The sequence below is a fragment of the Chionomys nivalis genome, chromosome 6, assembly GCF_950005125.1.
Source record: "Chionomys nivalis chromosome 6, mChiNiv1.1, whole genome shotgun sequence".
NCBI lineage: Eukaryota > Metazoa > Chordata > Mammalia > Rodentia > Cricetidae > Chionomys > Chionomys nivalis.
The window spans coordinates 73077587-73094725 of NC_080091.1; the positions used below are offsets into that span (position 1 = coordinate 73077587).

The following is a 17139-nucleotide window of genomic DNA, read 5'->3' on the forward strand; positions in this document are numbered from 1 at the left end:
TGGTTGCTTCCAATGCTCTGTACCAGTGGATCTCAGCCTTCCTAATGCCAGGACCCTTTTATACGGTTCCTCATGTTGTAGTAACACCCCCAACCATAAAATTATTCCATCATTACTTGATAAATGTAATTTTCTTACTGTTATGAATTGTACTGTGATACCTGATATACAGCCCCCCAAAGGAATCGCAGCCCACAGGTTGAGAACTATTGCTCTATCTTACATGGCAGATGTGAAGTCAGTGGTATCAATGCAAATCTTAAAAAGTGCTTATGTACTTATCAGATGAAATTCAGAGTTCGTGACCCTGCTGATGGCAGCTGACATTTGTTAAGCCCACTACACAACCTGTTCCAGTACCCAGCAAACATGTCCTGCCTCAGTCATCTCCACACAGATGCTTTTTCAGAAAGAATCTAGTGTTTTTCCCACTCCAAATTGAGGAATCTGAACCTTAAATGTATTAAGTAACTTCCCCCAGACTTGCAGAGTTAATGAATGATAGAACCAGGATGTGAAACCAACTCAGTCTGGTTCTCAAGCCCAAGTTAATTCCTCAGTGTCTGGTGTCACACAGGACAGAAGTGATCTCCACCCCACTGATCTCTGGGTTCTGGCTCAGCACTGGCTTCTCGCCTGCTTCCCTGCTTCTGTTGCTCCCTTATCATCCCTTCCCTGGAGGATTGTGGGTAGTAGGCAGGGTAGCCTGCCACCTAGAGTGGCTGTCTAAATATTCTTGTTCCTGATTCATTGTTCGCAAGATTAATAATGGCCAACATGGATGTAACAGGAAACTTATAGCATGGCAGACACTGTTCTAAGTGCTTCACCTAATCTAATCCACCAAATATCCGGCAAGGCAGGTCTGCCATTTTCTCTCCTTTGTAGGAGGCACAAGTCAAGCACAAGGAGTTGCCCTTAGCAGCCTGTTCTTGGTGCTGAGCTAGTGAGTGTTGCAGTTTAGTCTCGACATCCAGGCCCAAGGTGTGCCTTTGTGCTGTGTGGCAGGAAGGGCTGATGGTCCCTTTAGTCCTTGGGCTTCCCTTGAGGTGCTTAGGTCAGATGTAAAGTGTTGCTGTAAACACATTCATTGTGAGGCTCCTGACAGGAGGGCAAGGAGCCACACCTGTGTGTGGGCAAGGCTAAGCAGCCCCAAGTGTCACGTGTTCCAGTACTAAGAATGTGGTTGCCAGAGTTCTCACATTTGTAATGGACAAAGAGAAAAAGGAAGGAAGAAGAGGGGAAGGGGTAAAGAAAAAAGAGGAAAAAAAAACAAGAAAAGAAATGGCCCATGCTAACCTGTTGTAAAAGAGAAATGTATTAACACACGCAGCTGCAAAATCCGGGGCAGTAAGAACAGTGTATTTCCCTCTAAGCAATTATAAATGTCTACCTTTGATGTTTTAGCTTGTAGTTCACCGTCTCTGGTACTCATCACCAAAGCTAGAAATGTCTTCTTCTTGCCCAGTCCTGGGGTGTGTGTCACTCCCAGGGACACAGCTGAAGCAGATGGGTGGGTGGGAAGGTTCTCTATGGAAACACTGGACAGAGCAGAGTGAGATTAGCCAGCAGAAATCTGTGTGCTGGTCCCCCAGGGCTACCGTGAAGATATTAACACAGATCATCATGGGTTGGTTATAATGGAGTGTTTGCAATCTGATTCTCTGCTGTGTAACTTTGTTTTACCTTGCCACGGTTCAGTTTGTTTACCTTCTGGAAAAGCTGTAGGACTAAGGAGATAACACATATAGCGTTTCCAGCCGCATTAAGAACTCAGTATTTTTATTTCGAACAGTCGGGCTGGAAACATAAATTTGATGAAAGGATTCTAAATGATGCTTTTCTTTCCTTAAACTTTATTTTGACTTGAAGAGCATCTCTGAAGAGGTGGCTGCTTCAGTGTCCACACCTGACAGGAACAGCCAACAAAGCAGAGTCACACGCTCAGCATGCAGGAGGAGGAGAGCTGCAGAGCCCTTTACTAGCACAGACCACACAAACCATGAGCTTCTACGTGAGCTTCCCTAAAGCCATCCAGTCTGCCATCTAATCTGCCTTGTAGTTCAAGGCCCAGATGCCCGATGGTATGGTAGGAGCCATTGAACATGGTCCTGCACCCCCGGCCCCCTAAATCCTGTGTCCTCTGGGAAAGGACTGGAGAGGAGACTAATGTGTTACAGGGGGGTCTCAAAGGCCAGTTTGTATAGACTGAGACTAAGTCCATCTTGTTCTTGGGAGAACTGAGCTCAGTGCTTCCAACCCTTGAATCCTGTGCTCATTTCTTTGGACACAGTGTTCTGTTAAGCTGACCAGTCTGATAAAGCACAATCTCGTGGACAGAGTCCCAGTATAGACACATGAGGAAAAGGTGGTTCCACATGTATTCCAAGTTAATCACACAAAACAAGAGTCAACGCTAGAAACCACATGAGAGAGAGCGTGTGCCATTTGTCCTTCTGAGCCTGAGTGGCCTCTCTGAGTATAATTTTTGAAGTCCCGTCCATTTGCCTGCAAATGTTACGATTTTGTTTCTCTTTACAGCTGAGCAATGTTCACTGTGGACATGGACCACATTTTGGTTATCTGTCGTCAGTGAACATCTAGGCTAGTTCTGTGTTCTAGCTCTTGTAAATACAGCAGCTGTGAACATAGGCTTGCACGTGTTTCTGAAGCACGATGTAAAGTCCTTGGGGGTTTCCCTGGGAGTCCTAAGCTTTTTGAGAGACCCCAAACCTGATTTCCAAAGTGGCTGCATGACTTTAGAACCCAGCCAACAGTGAATAAGGATGCCCTCTCGCCATAGCCACTCCACCATCTGTTGTATTTGTATTCCTGCTCATGGCTATTTACTAGTGTGAAACAGAATAAAAAATTGGTTTTAATCTGCACTTCCCTGATGATTTTAGTTCTTTCTGCTAGTTCTGTAGCTTTTTTTCCACTGTTCTCATTATTATAACCAAATACCTGACAGAGCCGATGAAGTGAGGAAGGGCTTATTTTACCTTACAGGTTTGTTTGTGTGTGTGTGTGTCTGATCATATTATAAGGGATGAGAAGGAGGGAGGAACGGGGTGGGGTACAAACGTACAGGTAGAGGCAAAGACTCCGCACTTGGGCAGGCAACAAGAGCTGAGTTGACCTACTTCTGCCAGCCAGGCTCCACTCTTAGATTCCAAAACTTCTCAAACAGTGCCAGCAGCTGGGACCAAGTTTGAAAGTGGAAGATGATTGGAGGAGATTTTATATTCACAGTATAACATACGGGAAGATTGGGTTGAGGGCTACAAAGAAAAGCACAGAAGTCAATTAAGGTGACTATCCAGCCATTCATAAACAGATCTGATGGTAATGGGGGGCAGAGGGTGGGAATAGAGTGAGTAAAGATATAAGTGCTGGATTTGTTTAGGTTTTTGAATAGTACTTTCTGGTCAGTGGACAGAGCTAGATATGCTTCAGGTATTTACTAGATCCAGAAGGACTTAGGGATGTAGCTCAGTAACAGAGTACATATTTGACATGTGTGACCAGTAGTTCAATCAGTCCCTGCAGAAGTAGCACACACACACACATACACACACTCTGTGCACACACACTCATGTATACAAGCGCACATACATACACACACAAACACATGTATTCAAGCACACAAATGCACATACACAAACACTCTTGCTTGTCCACACACATGCAAGCAACACACATGAACACACATGCATGAATACATACACGTTGATCCATGATAAAATAGATTTTATGTTTTGAATTAAAATATAATTACACTATTTTCTCCTTTTCCTCCTTCCAGTTTTCCCATTCCCACCCCCTCTCAAAATCATGACCTCTTTTTCTCTAGTTGTTATTGTTACATATAAGCATTTATATGTCTTACCCAAGTCAGAATGGCTAAGAGCAACAAAACAGTTGACAGCGGATGTTGGAGAGGGTTCGAGGAAAAAGGGAACCTTTAGTCACTGTTAATGAGATTGAAAACTGCTCCAGCCACTTTGGAAATCATTGTGAAAAGCCCTCAAAACGCTAAAAATAAAGTTAGATTTTTAAAAAATGGATCGAGTAAGTTAAATAAGAGTTCCTGTGGTTTGATACTTTTCCTGCCACATTCAACAGCGAACATGACTTAGCTCGCTGCCTGCATCCTTCTACCATGCACTATGAAATAAGACCGAAGGACCAGCAGGTTATTGTTTTGCTCTGACCCTTGTTAATTTTGCTCCCTCTCCAACATGTGCTTCATTTCCAGGCGTACGTACCTCTCACGTTCTGGATCACCTTGCTGGATGCCTTCTATCAAAGTCTGGTCTGCTTTTTTGTGCCTTACTTTGTAAGTCTTTGTTTGTCTGTGTATTTGCCATTCATGAATTAATGGTGTTTCTGCATACATTGCTTTCCATCGACTGTTAGTTAACTGATATATGTAACCTCTCATAGTATGTTAGGTAATGGGCTCAATTATGTACCTACTTTATTTCTTTGGGGTCTCTTATAAACACTCAGCTGTCTACTAAGTTTCATCAGTGGCTTAAATAAAATTTAAATTCTGTCCATATAAATAAATTAGACAAAAAAATCATTAAGCAATATCAGAAAAAGAAGAGCTTCTATCAGTGAGTATTGGGCTAATTCTATCAGGCTAAGACTCAGAATATTAAATCTAAGTACCTTTAAGGAATATCTTCAGGACTTAATAAAAACCACCTTTTACAGATAAGTTAAGAAGGAATGAACCAAGCAAAGGATATGTAAAAGATCATCTGAAAAGTTTAGACTGGCACCAAGCGCAGGAGAGCCGGTGCAGCTGTCTGTGCCTTGTTCCTTCCAGAAAGAAGCACGTTGTGATGACAGAGTGTGTCGACAGAGTACGGCACTGAGAGTAAAAACAGTGATTCTCACTAGCTTGACAGCTCTGTGCCCTGTTCAGATGAAGTCACGTGAATTAGCTTGCTTGCATATTCTCACTATATTGCTCTGTAAGAGAATTTAGACAAAGCAGCTGAAAGAGCCTTTAGAAAAAGATACTGAGAAAACAGAGAACTGGATCATTTGAGAACCAGAATAAGGACTTGAAGAAGCATCTGTGAGCGGGACAGGATATTTACCTAGAAGTATCAGTGTAGGGTAGTTACAACTGCTCCTTCCGTGGTTTCTTAAGTAGAACATATTCGATGCATTTGTGTGCCTCTCGGAGCTGAAAGCATGAACAAAAGCTTCCAGAAAGATCAATGGTGATTCTGAATGAAGAGGAATATCCCACCTAAAAGTTCAAAATGTAGACAAAGAGCATATGCGGGAGAGTCCATCTCTTTTCTGAGAATGTTCGTTTTTCCTAAGTGGCCAGTCGGTTAACTGAACTACTTGTAGAGACTGTGCAGGCCACATCTGAGCTGTAGATACAATGGTGTCACACACCAAGTGTGTGCAGCCCTCACACTCACCTCCTGCTGTCCTCTCCGTGTAGACCTACCGGGGCTCTGACATTGACATCTTTACGTTTGGGAATCCCCTGAACACATCAGCTCTGTTCATCATCCTCCTCCATCTGGTGATCGAAAGCAAGAGTTTGGTGAGTGCTTCCCCTCTACCTGGGGGTGGGGGGTGTTCTGTTAGCAGTGGGCCTGCCAAGCCCTCTGTGGCTGTAAGCTCAGGGCTGCTAAGAGTCATGGCCCTGTAGAAAAAGGGTCATTCTGTGTAAAGTTGAGGGTCACTGGGTCCCATGATGCCAAGTGCAGGGAAAGTGAAAAGGCCCTGTGTCTTTGTTTCTGTCATCGGTAAGTACTTCATAGACCTGAGTCAGGGGACAGGAAACACCAGCTGTGCTTAGTAGGCTTTTAGACCAAGCTGATGCCTTCACACTAAAGTCAATGACCTTCTGTGCCATACCCTCACTCTGTTACCTTAGTAAATGAGGACTTCATGCCCCGTGATAATACAAAATGGTTTTATTTCTTTGGGCAAAGATCCTTTATATCTTCTTCTTATGCTTAGGGTGGACTTGAAAAGCCCAGTAAAGCTCTTCTATCTAGTCTCACACAGGGAGACTCCTAATCTGTGCCCTACCTCATTTGCTGGCTCCACCTTCTCCCTTTCTCAGCTTCCCAGATGCATTGAGTTCATTATCACATCGGAACCTTGCCACTTACTGTTATCTATTAGTAGAGATACTTCTTAGATTTCCCTTGTATTCATAAATCTTTACCAACTTCAGAATATTCCTTTAGATCATCGTGTGCCTTAGCAAGCACTCTTTGCCTCTAGAACCTTTCTTAATCATCTATTACCTCATTTTATTCTCTTGCTTTTGTTCATAAGATTAAACATAATTTATAGTTATTCATTTCATTATAGAGTTATCTGATTCAGGTTTATCTTCTGCATCAAACTATAATCTGTGTGAGGTCAGGGTTCATGGTTGTTTTGTGCACCATGTAAACCACTGTGAGAGCTAAGACTGACTCAGAGAAAGTGTTCAAAAACCAACATGGGTGAGTAGCTAGGCACCGGACCACTTTGGGAGTTTATTTAGCATCAAGGTAAATGGATTTCAAACAGGAACTCACTGAATGAAGCTATGGTTCAAGATATACAATGCTATATTATCAAATTATTTTTAAGAAGTTATAAAGTAGGACCAAATATTTATTTTTGGCATCATTTGCTTTGCTTACATGTAATGATCTATAAGTAAATCCTAAGCCCCAAATGCAATAAGATGTTAGTGTATGCAAATACCAGATCAGCCAAACCAAATTAAAAAACTATAATGTTTGGTCTGGGCATCTACTTAACTTTTAAACCATTGTTAGAGATACTTTTGGTTCTCCGAAAAGACATGCCACAGGCTCTGATGTATGTGTGTTCCAGAGGAACTGACACGTTAGGTATGCCAGTTGGGGTTCCCTGGTTGAAGAAACAGCAGTTCATTCTGGATAACATAAGCAAGTAGAAATGTTCTGAAAATTATATTGAGGAACCATGGTCCAACAAACAAAATCCCAAGGAGTCAGCGGAGGGCCAGAGAGCAGAAACGAACAGATGCGCTCGCCAGGATACCCACTGCATGCGTTTTCTGTGCTACCGTCCTAGTTGCTGGTGCTGGAATCCTGTCTCGCTGGCCTTAGTCACAGGCTTCAGCATGAGAGGAGTGTGTCGCCAGCACTGTGCTCAATGTTGAGTGTCCTCTCCAAGAAGGGGCATGAAAGCTAAAACTCAGTAGTGTCTCCACAGAAGTGCTTCTTAGAGAAGCATCCCTCCTGCCGCAGGATGTCCTAGCAGAGTGCATCGATTTTGCCGGGTCTTTTCTAGAAGAGTCAGCCACTTGGAGCTCCTGAAACACATGTCCTTCATATTCTTTCTCACTGTGCTGTGGTCACCTCCCACTTCCTGGGCACTTTTACCCAGTGTTCTCCACGTTCATTTTCTTACGCCAACTCATTTACAAAGGTGGGCTGTGACGTCACGATCTCACTTTCAACAGCACAAAACCAGAGGAAAGAGACTAGAGTAGTGCTCAGATAGAAAGGGGGCGTTTGAGCAAGAAAAACATATAAGAAAAGGAAGTAGGAAGAGAGGGAGGGGGAGAGGAAAGGAGGGAGGGAGGGAGGGAGGGACCCATTGTTCTGGGGCATGCCATTTTTAAGCAAGGAGTTAACCAACACTTTCTGAGCAGTTTCTACATTTTATAAAATATGAACAATCTTTGTGACTCTGTGAAGAAGGTACCTGCTGTGGGGAAATGCTTTGCATAATTGGAAATGAAACAAGAGTGAGTTGGGTCTTATCTGAAAATCACAGGCCTACTAGAAAAGAGATTTACAAAGACAGTGTATACACACCAATAGCATACACACTGTGGGGATGGCGTGTACTGCTCCGGGTAGCCAGGAAGAAGGCACAGCAGCTCTTACAAGTGTCTACCCTGAGAGTTCTAAACAGCCTTTCCCATTCATTGGACTTCGTTTCATCCAAAGGGAGTAGAGAGATGTACACCACTTGAATGCTGACTAAGGGAGGGTAAGAGTATGGCCGAGCAAAGGTAGTGCCTACTGTGTGTATGTGAATTACTGAAGTTTGAAGATTACTGAATTAAGGTAATTCTGTAAGCAGATCAATGAGTGACAACTATATAGAAAAGAAAAAAGAAAAGGAAATCCAAACACCTCCTTGTACGTGGAGAATACAAACTAAATCAGTCAACAGAATGGCCCATTGACACTTAATTTTGTAGAATTCAAACAGTGGCATGAGCCACTCATGAATGATGCCATTCCCTTTTGCCCTTTGTATCTTGTGTCTTATGTGGTAAGGTCTGTAAAACTCAGAGTTTATTGTACTGTTTCTTTATTGGAGCAGGTTTTGCTAGCTTGCAATACGCCACCAGTAAGCATCTCCTTTCCTGGCCCTTCTTGTCTTGCAGACTTGGATTCACGTGCTGGTCATGGTTGGGAGCATCTTGTCCTACTTTTTCTTTGCCTTGGCTTTCGGAGCCTTATGTGTGACTTGTAACCCACCATCCAATCCCTACTGGATTATGCAGAAGCACATGCTGGACCCAGTGTTCTACTTAGTTTGTGTTCTTACAACCTGCGTAGCTCTTCTGCCCAGGTGTGTCACTGTTTTTTTTTTTTTTTTTTTCCTCAAGAGAATTAAGTAGATGGTTTCAGGTAACCACTAAGAATGAATGACAGACCACCTAGCTCAGCAGTGAGGAAATCAGCCGACATGCTAGCTAAATATTGGTTTCAGTTGTACCATAGAACAGGACTAGATTAAGCAAGTGAAGACATATATTTCTCTGGCATGGAGAAGTCCAATCTGATTGACAGTTCACAGGAAGAAAGAAACTTTGCCTCACGGGATTATCCAAGAACTGACCATGACCTCTCATTCACTTTGCCATCCCTGGAGCCCTTGCTTTGGTCTGTGTTTTACAGCTCATAGATGCCTAAAACAAACAGAAATGTACTAACTCAGAGCTCTGGCGGTTGGGAAGTTCCGTCAAGGTACTAGCAGGTTTGGTGATTCCTATCCGAGGATGAAATTTTAATGCTTCATCCACAAATGGCAAGGTGGGAGAGCAAACCCCTCGTAGCCTTGTCACTGACTAAAGACTCCCCTATTATATTGGTATAGTGAGCATCATCTGTCTCAGGTCACCAGAAGCTTCCTGTGGGCCAGGGCTATGGATCTGCTAACAGGAGCCATCTTCCTTCACTTATGCAGAAGAATCTTCTGTGCTTTGAATGCTTTCCCCTACAGAACTTGTGTTGCAATTTAATTGTCATTGTAACAATAGAAGAGGGGGGCCTTTATGCTTATTTGGCAAGCATAAAGAGTACTTGCTGTTTGCTTTATAAATATTAATTTATTAAATATTTTTAGTTGCTAAGTTTTAAAATCATGGTCTTGCATAATAGTCCAAGCAGACCTGGAACTCACTGTCAAGCTTAAGCTGGCTTTGAACTCATGGCTATCCCTCCAATTTAACCTTCCAAGTGTTGGGATTATAGAGGCTCATCCCCCATGCCAGGTTTAAAATTATTTTAATCTCCATTTTATAGCTTATTTACTTACGCTATCTCAGAAGCCAAGTGCCTGCCAGACTCTTTTACTTCCTTTTGACTGGTTACTATTTCCATCGGCTCCCATGATGCAATGGAAGTGAACATAATTCTGTGGTATTTTTTGTAATCTAGGTTTCTATACCGAGTTCTTCAGGGATCCGTGTTTCCATCTCCCATTCTGAGAGCCAAGTGCTTTGACAGACTAGCTCCAGAGGAGAGGGCGGAAGCTCTCAAGAAGTGGGCAGGGACTGCAAAGACCAATCAAGTGGCATCCAAGTATGCCACCCAACCAGCTGCCGAGTCAGGGCGACCTGCGCCTGGTCCTTCTGCTGCCCTTGCCATGAAGCCAGCAACAGCATGTGCCATTGAGCCAGAAAACTTCCCTACATGTGAGACTGTGCTAGATCTTGACTACTCTGAACCAGGTGCCTCAAAGATGACCGAACCCTCAGCATGTTAAAAACACAGGATACCCTGCTTAGCGTTGCACGTAATCTTTCAAGTTTTGAAGAATTCAAAAGTGAGGATTGCTTGTGTTTCGGTACAAGGGATATCAACATTTTGTTCAGTGTGGAAAACCCAACACCATGTCTGCAACTGTATACCGGTGTGCACATTTGTAAACAGGGATCATGTTTGACCTGAGCAGAGTTCAGGGAAGTGGAATATTTAATTCAGGATCATATGTTGTTTTTATGAAACTTTTTAGATTTTGTAAAGGAATTTCAATTGTCTTATAAATGCAATCATTATCAAAGGGAATTCATTTGAAATGTATTTATTTTAGAGGTAAGTCTCATGTATTTGGAAAATGATTTAAGTGAGATCCTACCTGAATTTTAATTTTTTTTCTTTTTTTATTTTTTTATTGAAAAAAACATTTTCCACCTCCTCCCCGCCTCCCATTTCCCTCCCCCTCCTCCCGCCCCTCTCCGCCTCCCCCCACTCCTCTTCTCCTCCCTCTCCAGCCCCAAGAGCAGTCAGGGTTCCCTACCCTGTGGAAAGTCCAAGGTCCTCCCCACTCTATCCAGGTCTAGGAAGGTGAACATCCAAACTGTCTAGGCTCCCACAAAGCCAGAACATGAAGTAGGATCAAAACCCCGTGCCATTGTCCTTGGCCTCTCATCAGCTCTCATTGTCCGCCATGTTCAGAGAGTCCGGTTTTATCCCATGCTTTTTCAGTCACAGTCCAGCTGGCCTTGGTGAGCTCCCAATAGATCAGCTCCACTGTCTCAGTGGGTGGGTGCACCCCTCGTGGTCCTGCCTTCCTTGCTCATGTTCTCCCTCCTTCTGCTCCTCGTTAGGACCTTGGGAGCTCAGTCCGGTGCTCCAGTGTGGGACTCTGTCTCTATCTCCATCCATCGCTAGATGAAGGTTCTATGGTGATATGCAAGATATTTATCAATATGGCTATAGGATAGGGTCATTTCAGGTTCCCTATCCTCACCTGCCCAAGGAAATAACTGGGGACATTGCCCTGGCACCAGGTAGCCACTCCAGGTTCAAGTCTCTTGCCAACCCTTAGGTGGCTCCCTTAACTAAGATATGTGCTTCCCTGCTCACCTATCCAACCTTCCTTTATCTCCAATCATCCCGTTTCCCCAAGTTCCCCACATCCTCTCCTTCACACTTTTCTCTCCCCATCTCCCCTTACCCCCATCCCACCCCCCCCCAAGATTCCAATTATAGTTATCCTCCTGGCTATGGGAAGTAGACAAGATTGCTGGGCAAAAACTGAATTTTAATTTAAGGGGGGGGGGAGTACTTTTAAAGCTGGCTCACTATAGCAGGACACCTTTAACCAGCACTTGAGAGGTAGAGGCAGGTGGATCTCTGAGTTCAAGGCTAGTCTGCTTTACAAAGTGAGTTGTAGGATGGCCAAGGCTGTTACACAGAGAAACCCTGTCACAGAAAAAAAACAAACCAAACAAGCAAAAAACCTGCTTTATTAGGAAAACTCATTAATTTAAAGACAAATCCCCACGAGCCTTTTGTTTTCCGTGAGAAGCCTTTGGTCCTTGACTAAAGGTGTTTAGCGCGCGCGCACGCGCGCGCACACACACACACACACACACACACACACGGCATGTCTACTCATTTCAGCATTGTGCTGAAGCAGAGCCTTCATAGAGAAGGAAAAGAAGAGGGCCAGTGTTTCTGGCAGCACCGGCTGCCTTCTGCTCTGTTCGTTGTTAAGAGAGGACATATGAGCACCCCATATACAGGTGCTGTCAACCAGGACACAGACAAATAGGTCATGAAACACAATCAGCTGAGCCTACAGACCGTGAGCAACTTCCCACGTTCAAAAACGGAGGATACCCACACCAACATGAGACAATCAGCTTCCAAGCAGTCTCCCAGAAACCATTTGAGAGTTCATAGCTGTTACTGCGCCCAACAACTGTCTGCACGGTAACCTCTACAGAAGGTGATGTGGGACAAGACTGATCCAAGGCACACTCAGTGGGAATCCCAAAGCTCTCAGAGAAATTCACATATTTAAGGGTGGAAATGTCTGTAGCACGTTTTCTGCTGAGACAAATCATGGACACCTGCTTTACTTAGTGCCTCGAGACTAGTTTACACCAGAGTCAATTTGCCACTGCGAGGTCCTGTGCTCTAGTTGTTGAAGACTTTCAAAACCTCTGTATCTGTCTGAAAGCTGTCGTCTACCAGTCATGTGGAGTTCCCTCCATGAATCGCTATGCTAAAAGTCAATGTCTACAGCAAAGTCTTATAAACTGTTATTCTCAGGGCCTAGCGTTGCCTGCCTGTACTGTCCGAGTGACTTTCTATACCCTCCTGTTATTGTTAAATGGCCTTTTTAAATAGACTCATTTTTGCCACCATGACAATATCACGTGAATAAAGGAAGTTGCCTTCTGCTTCCCTGAGATTTTTTTAAATAAATTATTTAATAAATAATATTCATTGAAAGCTGTCGTCATTCCCATAACTCCTCCCTGAATCCAGCTGTAATTGGTGCCAGAGCTGAGAAGGAAAATCCTAAGGCATGCCTTTGCCAGAATGCTTTTTGAACCTCTTTGTTTACAGGGGAAAAAGAATCACTTGATATTAGATCATTATTCATCATCCCCACAGCAGCTGGAAATCATTCCTTGAGCTCACCACTTCTCAAATAAATGTTGAAGAGATGCTCATATGCATATAAAAGGTTTTATTTTAAAGAGTAAAGGAATATGCTAAAAAGGAGTAAGCAAAAGGTCGTTTCCAAGATGTGAATTATCTATCTACTCATAGGAATATAGAAAAGTATTGAATGTTTATGTCATGGGGCTATAATCTTACATCTATAACTCACAAATCCTCCCAACTTTGTTAATAACTTAGGTGCAAACTCAATGTGTTGGAAAATCTGACGCTACTTATATACCTGATGCAATCATTTGTGTATCTTGCTACGAAAGTATTGCTGCATTTAATTACTTGGTGATTAAGTTCTATTTTTTTTTTTTATTTAAAAACTTCTGAAAAACACCTGGCCCCTAGACTAAGGAGATTGAGGTCTTTGTAAAGCTTTTAAAAGGTTGAATTTACAAGAGAATAACAATTTTATGCCAGATCAGCAAAGCATGTGTGGTGTAGCGTATTTTCATATTTTGAATATTTTACCAGATTTTGAGGAATCCAAGAAAATGAATAATAAATAGTTTGGGATATAACTTTATTATAAAAGGTTTCTAAAGAGTAGGAACACTTGCAAAAATGTGCTGCGGACATTGACGACTCGTGTTCTCTTAGCAGGGTTGATGTTTTCCGGGTACTCCAGGAGCAATGAATGCTATTAGCAGCTCATAAGCCTAAAGGTGAAGCTGCTAATAGTTTAAAAGAGCAGGCTCCTGTGAGAGCCAGCAGACAGCATGCACATTTGGCTGACAGGAAACCGGGCTCCCCGTGCTAGAAGAGAAATAACCCCTTTCCTGGAACTCGGTGTCTATATGCCTCCAGAAAAAAAATATCATTTTAATTGTATTCAGAGTTATTTAAAATAATTCCAACATGTATATTTTACTGAATATGAGTTCATCAAGGCTAAAAAATTATTTCATTAATTATGTACCAACAATTATAACAAAACTGACCAATGGTCTTAAACCTTCATCCAGTTGTGAACACAGTGCAAGTGCTACACACTCTTTGTAACAAGTTCCAGGACTAGAGAGGAACAACATGGAAAATAAGGGTTGAGACAACTTTTTGGATTTGAACTATATTGACACATAGAAAAAGAGTACAAAATACACATATAAAACTGCAGGCCGTCTCTGTTCGGAATGCTGAGGCAGTCTGGTTGCTGGTGGAGTTTCGTAGAACATCCTACTTGTTCGAAAGGCATTTGGATGTTACATAGTTGATGTCTGGCTGATTAAATTAGGTATGTATGAAGGTTTGTGTTTTGAAGCTTTTTAGTGGAAAATTACCCACTAATTGCTTCAGAAATTAATTTGTGTAAAGTGGCCCAGTGCTTAAAAGCAACTTTAAAATTTTTTTTTTTGTTTTAATTATCAATGAGGCAAAATGGCAACACCAGATGTAGACATCATTAGGGGGAAATTGCAAAATGGTTTTTTCCAAGCAGCATTTTGCTACACTTTGAAATATATTTCTGTGACATTTCTGTTTTGGGTGAACATAGGCAGACTAATTTCAGATTTAATTGTGGGTGGGATACCATTTAATTTTCATCTTTTCTTTTTTTGGGGGGGTGGGGTGGGGTTTTTTTGTTTCTTTCTTGTCTCCAAAGTGGAGAAGGTTCTCATTCATTTTCATATAGGCAAAAAAAAAAATGTTTCCATAAGAATTGACCTCGTTGTTGAAATCTCAGTCATGTAACTGATAGATACTGAACATCCCCAGAAACAGGGAAAGTCCTGTGGAGATTGTCTATGAAATTACAATCTTAATTTGAATGCAGAAGGGACAGAAATACACTTCTGAGTGTTAGTTTTAATGGCTAGAAAATTTTATATTCTGTTTGTCTTGCAACTTCAACTGTCTAGATCAATATTGCGAGTCTTTTCTCTTTCATAATTTCTCCAAATTATTTAGACGAGTCTGGTAAATAACATAAGCATATACATTATCTTGGCTTTTATCAGTTAAAAGCCAGTCTCCAAGGTTGGTTCTGAAAGGTGCCCCCTAAACTGCTGTGCTTAAACAGAAACTGAACACACATCAGTGTGTCTCCATCTGTTTGCTATGATAGTACAAAAAGGAACTTCCTATCACTTGTTACCATAGAGCCCCAGATGTGGTCTCTACAGAGCTGATACTTCTACACTACATTCAAGGTTAGCCTAGGCAAAGAACAAAACCTACTGTGCTCTGTGTTTTGAAAAGAATCCATGAAATTAATGAATGATAAAGCTGGGGGGAAAAAGGCTGAGTAAAACGGATCTGGTGCAAACAAGAGATCGCGCAGGACACGTTGAGCGCCCCGCCCACAAAAGCCCATCCGTGCAGCTCTTGGCAGGGCACTCTTCATGGTCAAGAGGGCCGTGCTTGGTGTGGGTTGCTGGCAGAGTCTCTGCTCATCCTTGGAATTCCTTCTGGAGAAAGGTCTTGATATATATTTGTCTTTCAATCCATTCAACAAAGTAAGATACATTGCTGTACACTCCAGGCCCCAGGACTTTGGAAAAGCAGACGGAGCCCCACGAAGTTAAACCAAATAATGTCCACTGTCGTCCGGGTCGCTCACAGACCAGAGGTCCACCACTGTCTCCCTGCAAGAGATAGCAATCGGTGTTAGTCATGCAATTTCAGAGGTCTAGCGGCAGGGTTATCATCTTAAGGGAGCAATAAAGCCCAAACCAGCTTAACCAAGTTGGAAAATTTCAACTGAGGTTTTCATCATAAGCTTGGGAGGGTATTTGCTTTCCACCCTATAACAGAACTTTCCAGTAAGCATGATGGATTCTGAGCTTTAAAGGAATAGAATTAGTTTGTAAAGAGATTTTTGTTCTTGTCACAAGATCTGAAGACCCTTAGTTACTTCCTGCATATAACAAAACGTCATAAAAGCCTTGATGTATCAAAACTAATCATCTCAATTTTATTCTTTAAATTGGATTGGTCTTATAAAATTAGAAATTACCCAAGATGGAAAATCAACACACATACACCCCATAAATCGGTTGCACAAAATGTTCTAAAATGAACCATCACAAATGCCCTTTAATTATGTAATTATTTAATTAATGTCATTAGACAAGCATGGTTTATCTCTCTTTAATTCTAAACTCCGAGGAGCCGTCTAATCACTTCAAAGCAACAGAACAGCAGTGTAAAAACCACTACCTGTTCCTCCCTTGCCAGTTTCTTTGTTTACTTGCCCATTTGACCCCCCAGAGACAGTTTGTCACAATAACTGCTAAATGTTAAGTTAAAGTAAAAACACTTCCCCACACTGCTAAGAGGCATGCTTTGCAGATTGCTGTGGCCACACATCCTGCCTGGACTTGAAGGCAGTGGCATTTGACAGGCTGGTAATCAAATGAGGATCATGAGATCTCAAGCCATGCCAGGGTGGTCACATTAGGGACAAGTCGTTTCACAGACTGTGGGAGCTCGGGTGCCAATGTTTATCCTAATGTCTTCATCTTTATACCTGGCAATATCCTCTGGTGTCCCCTTGTTGCTTAAGACACTGGATTTAAAGCTTTGGTTTTCATTTGTCCCTAATTAGTCTTTCCTAGCCACCAACATGATCAAAGGAGATGGACTGGCACCACTGTCCTCCTCCTGGCAGTAAACAATTTCTACAGATGTTCCTGAGGGACCACACATGACTTGTAATGGAACTGGACAAGCTCACCACAGTCATGGAGGATTCTGAGTGCTGGCACAGTCAGAAGGCAGCTTACCATGCACGAGTCCACAGTGCCAGCCTCATAGCCAGCACATATCATCCGACTGGTGATGGTCTTCATGTCAAAATAGGACTGACACCGCTCTAGAGGGATAATGCGGACCTCTCCCTCCTGCAGCTTAAAGGGCACTACATTTGAAAAGAAGAAACAAAACATGCACAAAGGCATAGAAGTGACTCGAAGGTAAGGCCAGCACAAAGGAATATTTTCATATAACTAGAGAATGTTTTCTTTCCCTTTAATATCATCTCAAAACTTGCCAAGTGGTAGTACACAACTTTAATCCCAGCACTCGGGCGGGGGAGGGGGGGGGCAGAGGCAGGCAGATCTCTGTGAGCTTGGGACCAGCCTCAGCCTACAGAATGAGATCCAGTACAGCAGGGACTACACAGAGAAACCTTGTCTTGGAAAAAAAAAAATCATCTCAAGGTGAAGACTTGTTTGCAACCCAATTTTTTTATTCAGAACTTTCACTAGCAATCATCTGGTGAAAGTCCTTATTTTTCCAGAGTGGCAGAAGGGTTGAAATAACTGTGTTTCACCCTTGCCATCTGCTCTGGAGAAAGATCAGCTTTTACAATAGAAAGGGGAAAACAAGGCAAAGTTTCTAGCTCAGCACATCTGCCGTGCTCTCTAGGTGCAGAGAAAATCTGCCGACCCGCACAGGG

General features: G+C 42.6%; 2 protein-coding genes across 2 annotated transcripts in view; one reads left to right on the top strand and one right to left on the bottom strand.

Moving 5' to 3' along the window:
- Nucleotides 1–10757, top strand: part of Atp10d (ATPase phospholipid transporting 10D (putative)) — a 90882-nt gene extending 80125 nt beyond the window's left edge. The window contains exons 20-23 of the mRNA XM_057771767.1: nucleotides 4259–4339; nucleotides 5474–5578; nucleotides 8429–8616; nucleotides 9708–10757. Coding sequence (XP_057627750.1) covers nucleotides 4259–4339; nucleotides 5474–5578; nucleotides 8429–8616; nucleotides 9708–10035 — 702 coding nt within the window. The 3' untranslated portion in view covers nucleotides 10036–10757. The remainder of the gene's footprint in view (nucleotides 1–4258; nucleotides 4340–5473; nucleotides 5579–8428; nucleotides 8617–9707) is intronic.
- Nucleotides 10758–11760: 1003 nt separating this feature from the next.
- The window catches only part of Corin (corin, serine peptidase), a 196052-nt gene continuing 190673 nt past the window's right edge, over nucleotides 11761–17139 (bottom strand). Inside the window, exons 22-23 of the mRNA XM_057772871.1 lie at nucleotides 16466–16599; nucleotides 11761–15325 (exon numbers count right to left, since the gene is read on the bottom strand). Coding sequence (XP_057628854.1) covers nucleotides 15131–15325; nucleotides 16466–16599 — 329 coding nt within the window. The 3' untranslated portion in view covers nucleotides 11761–15130. The remainder of the gene's footprint in view (nucleotides 15326–16465; nucleotides 16600–17139) is intronic.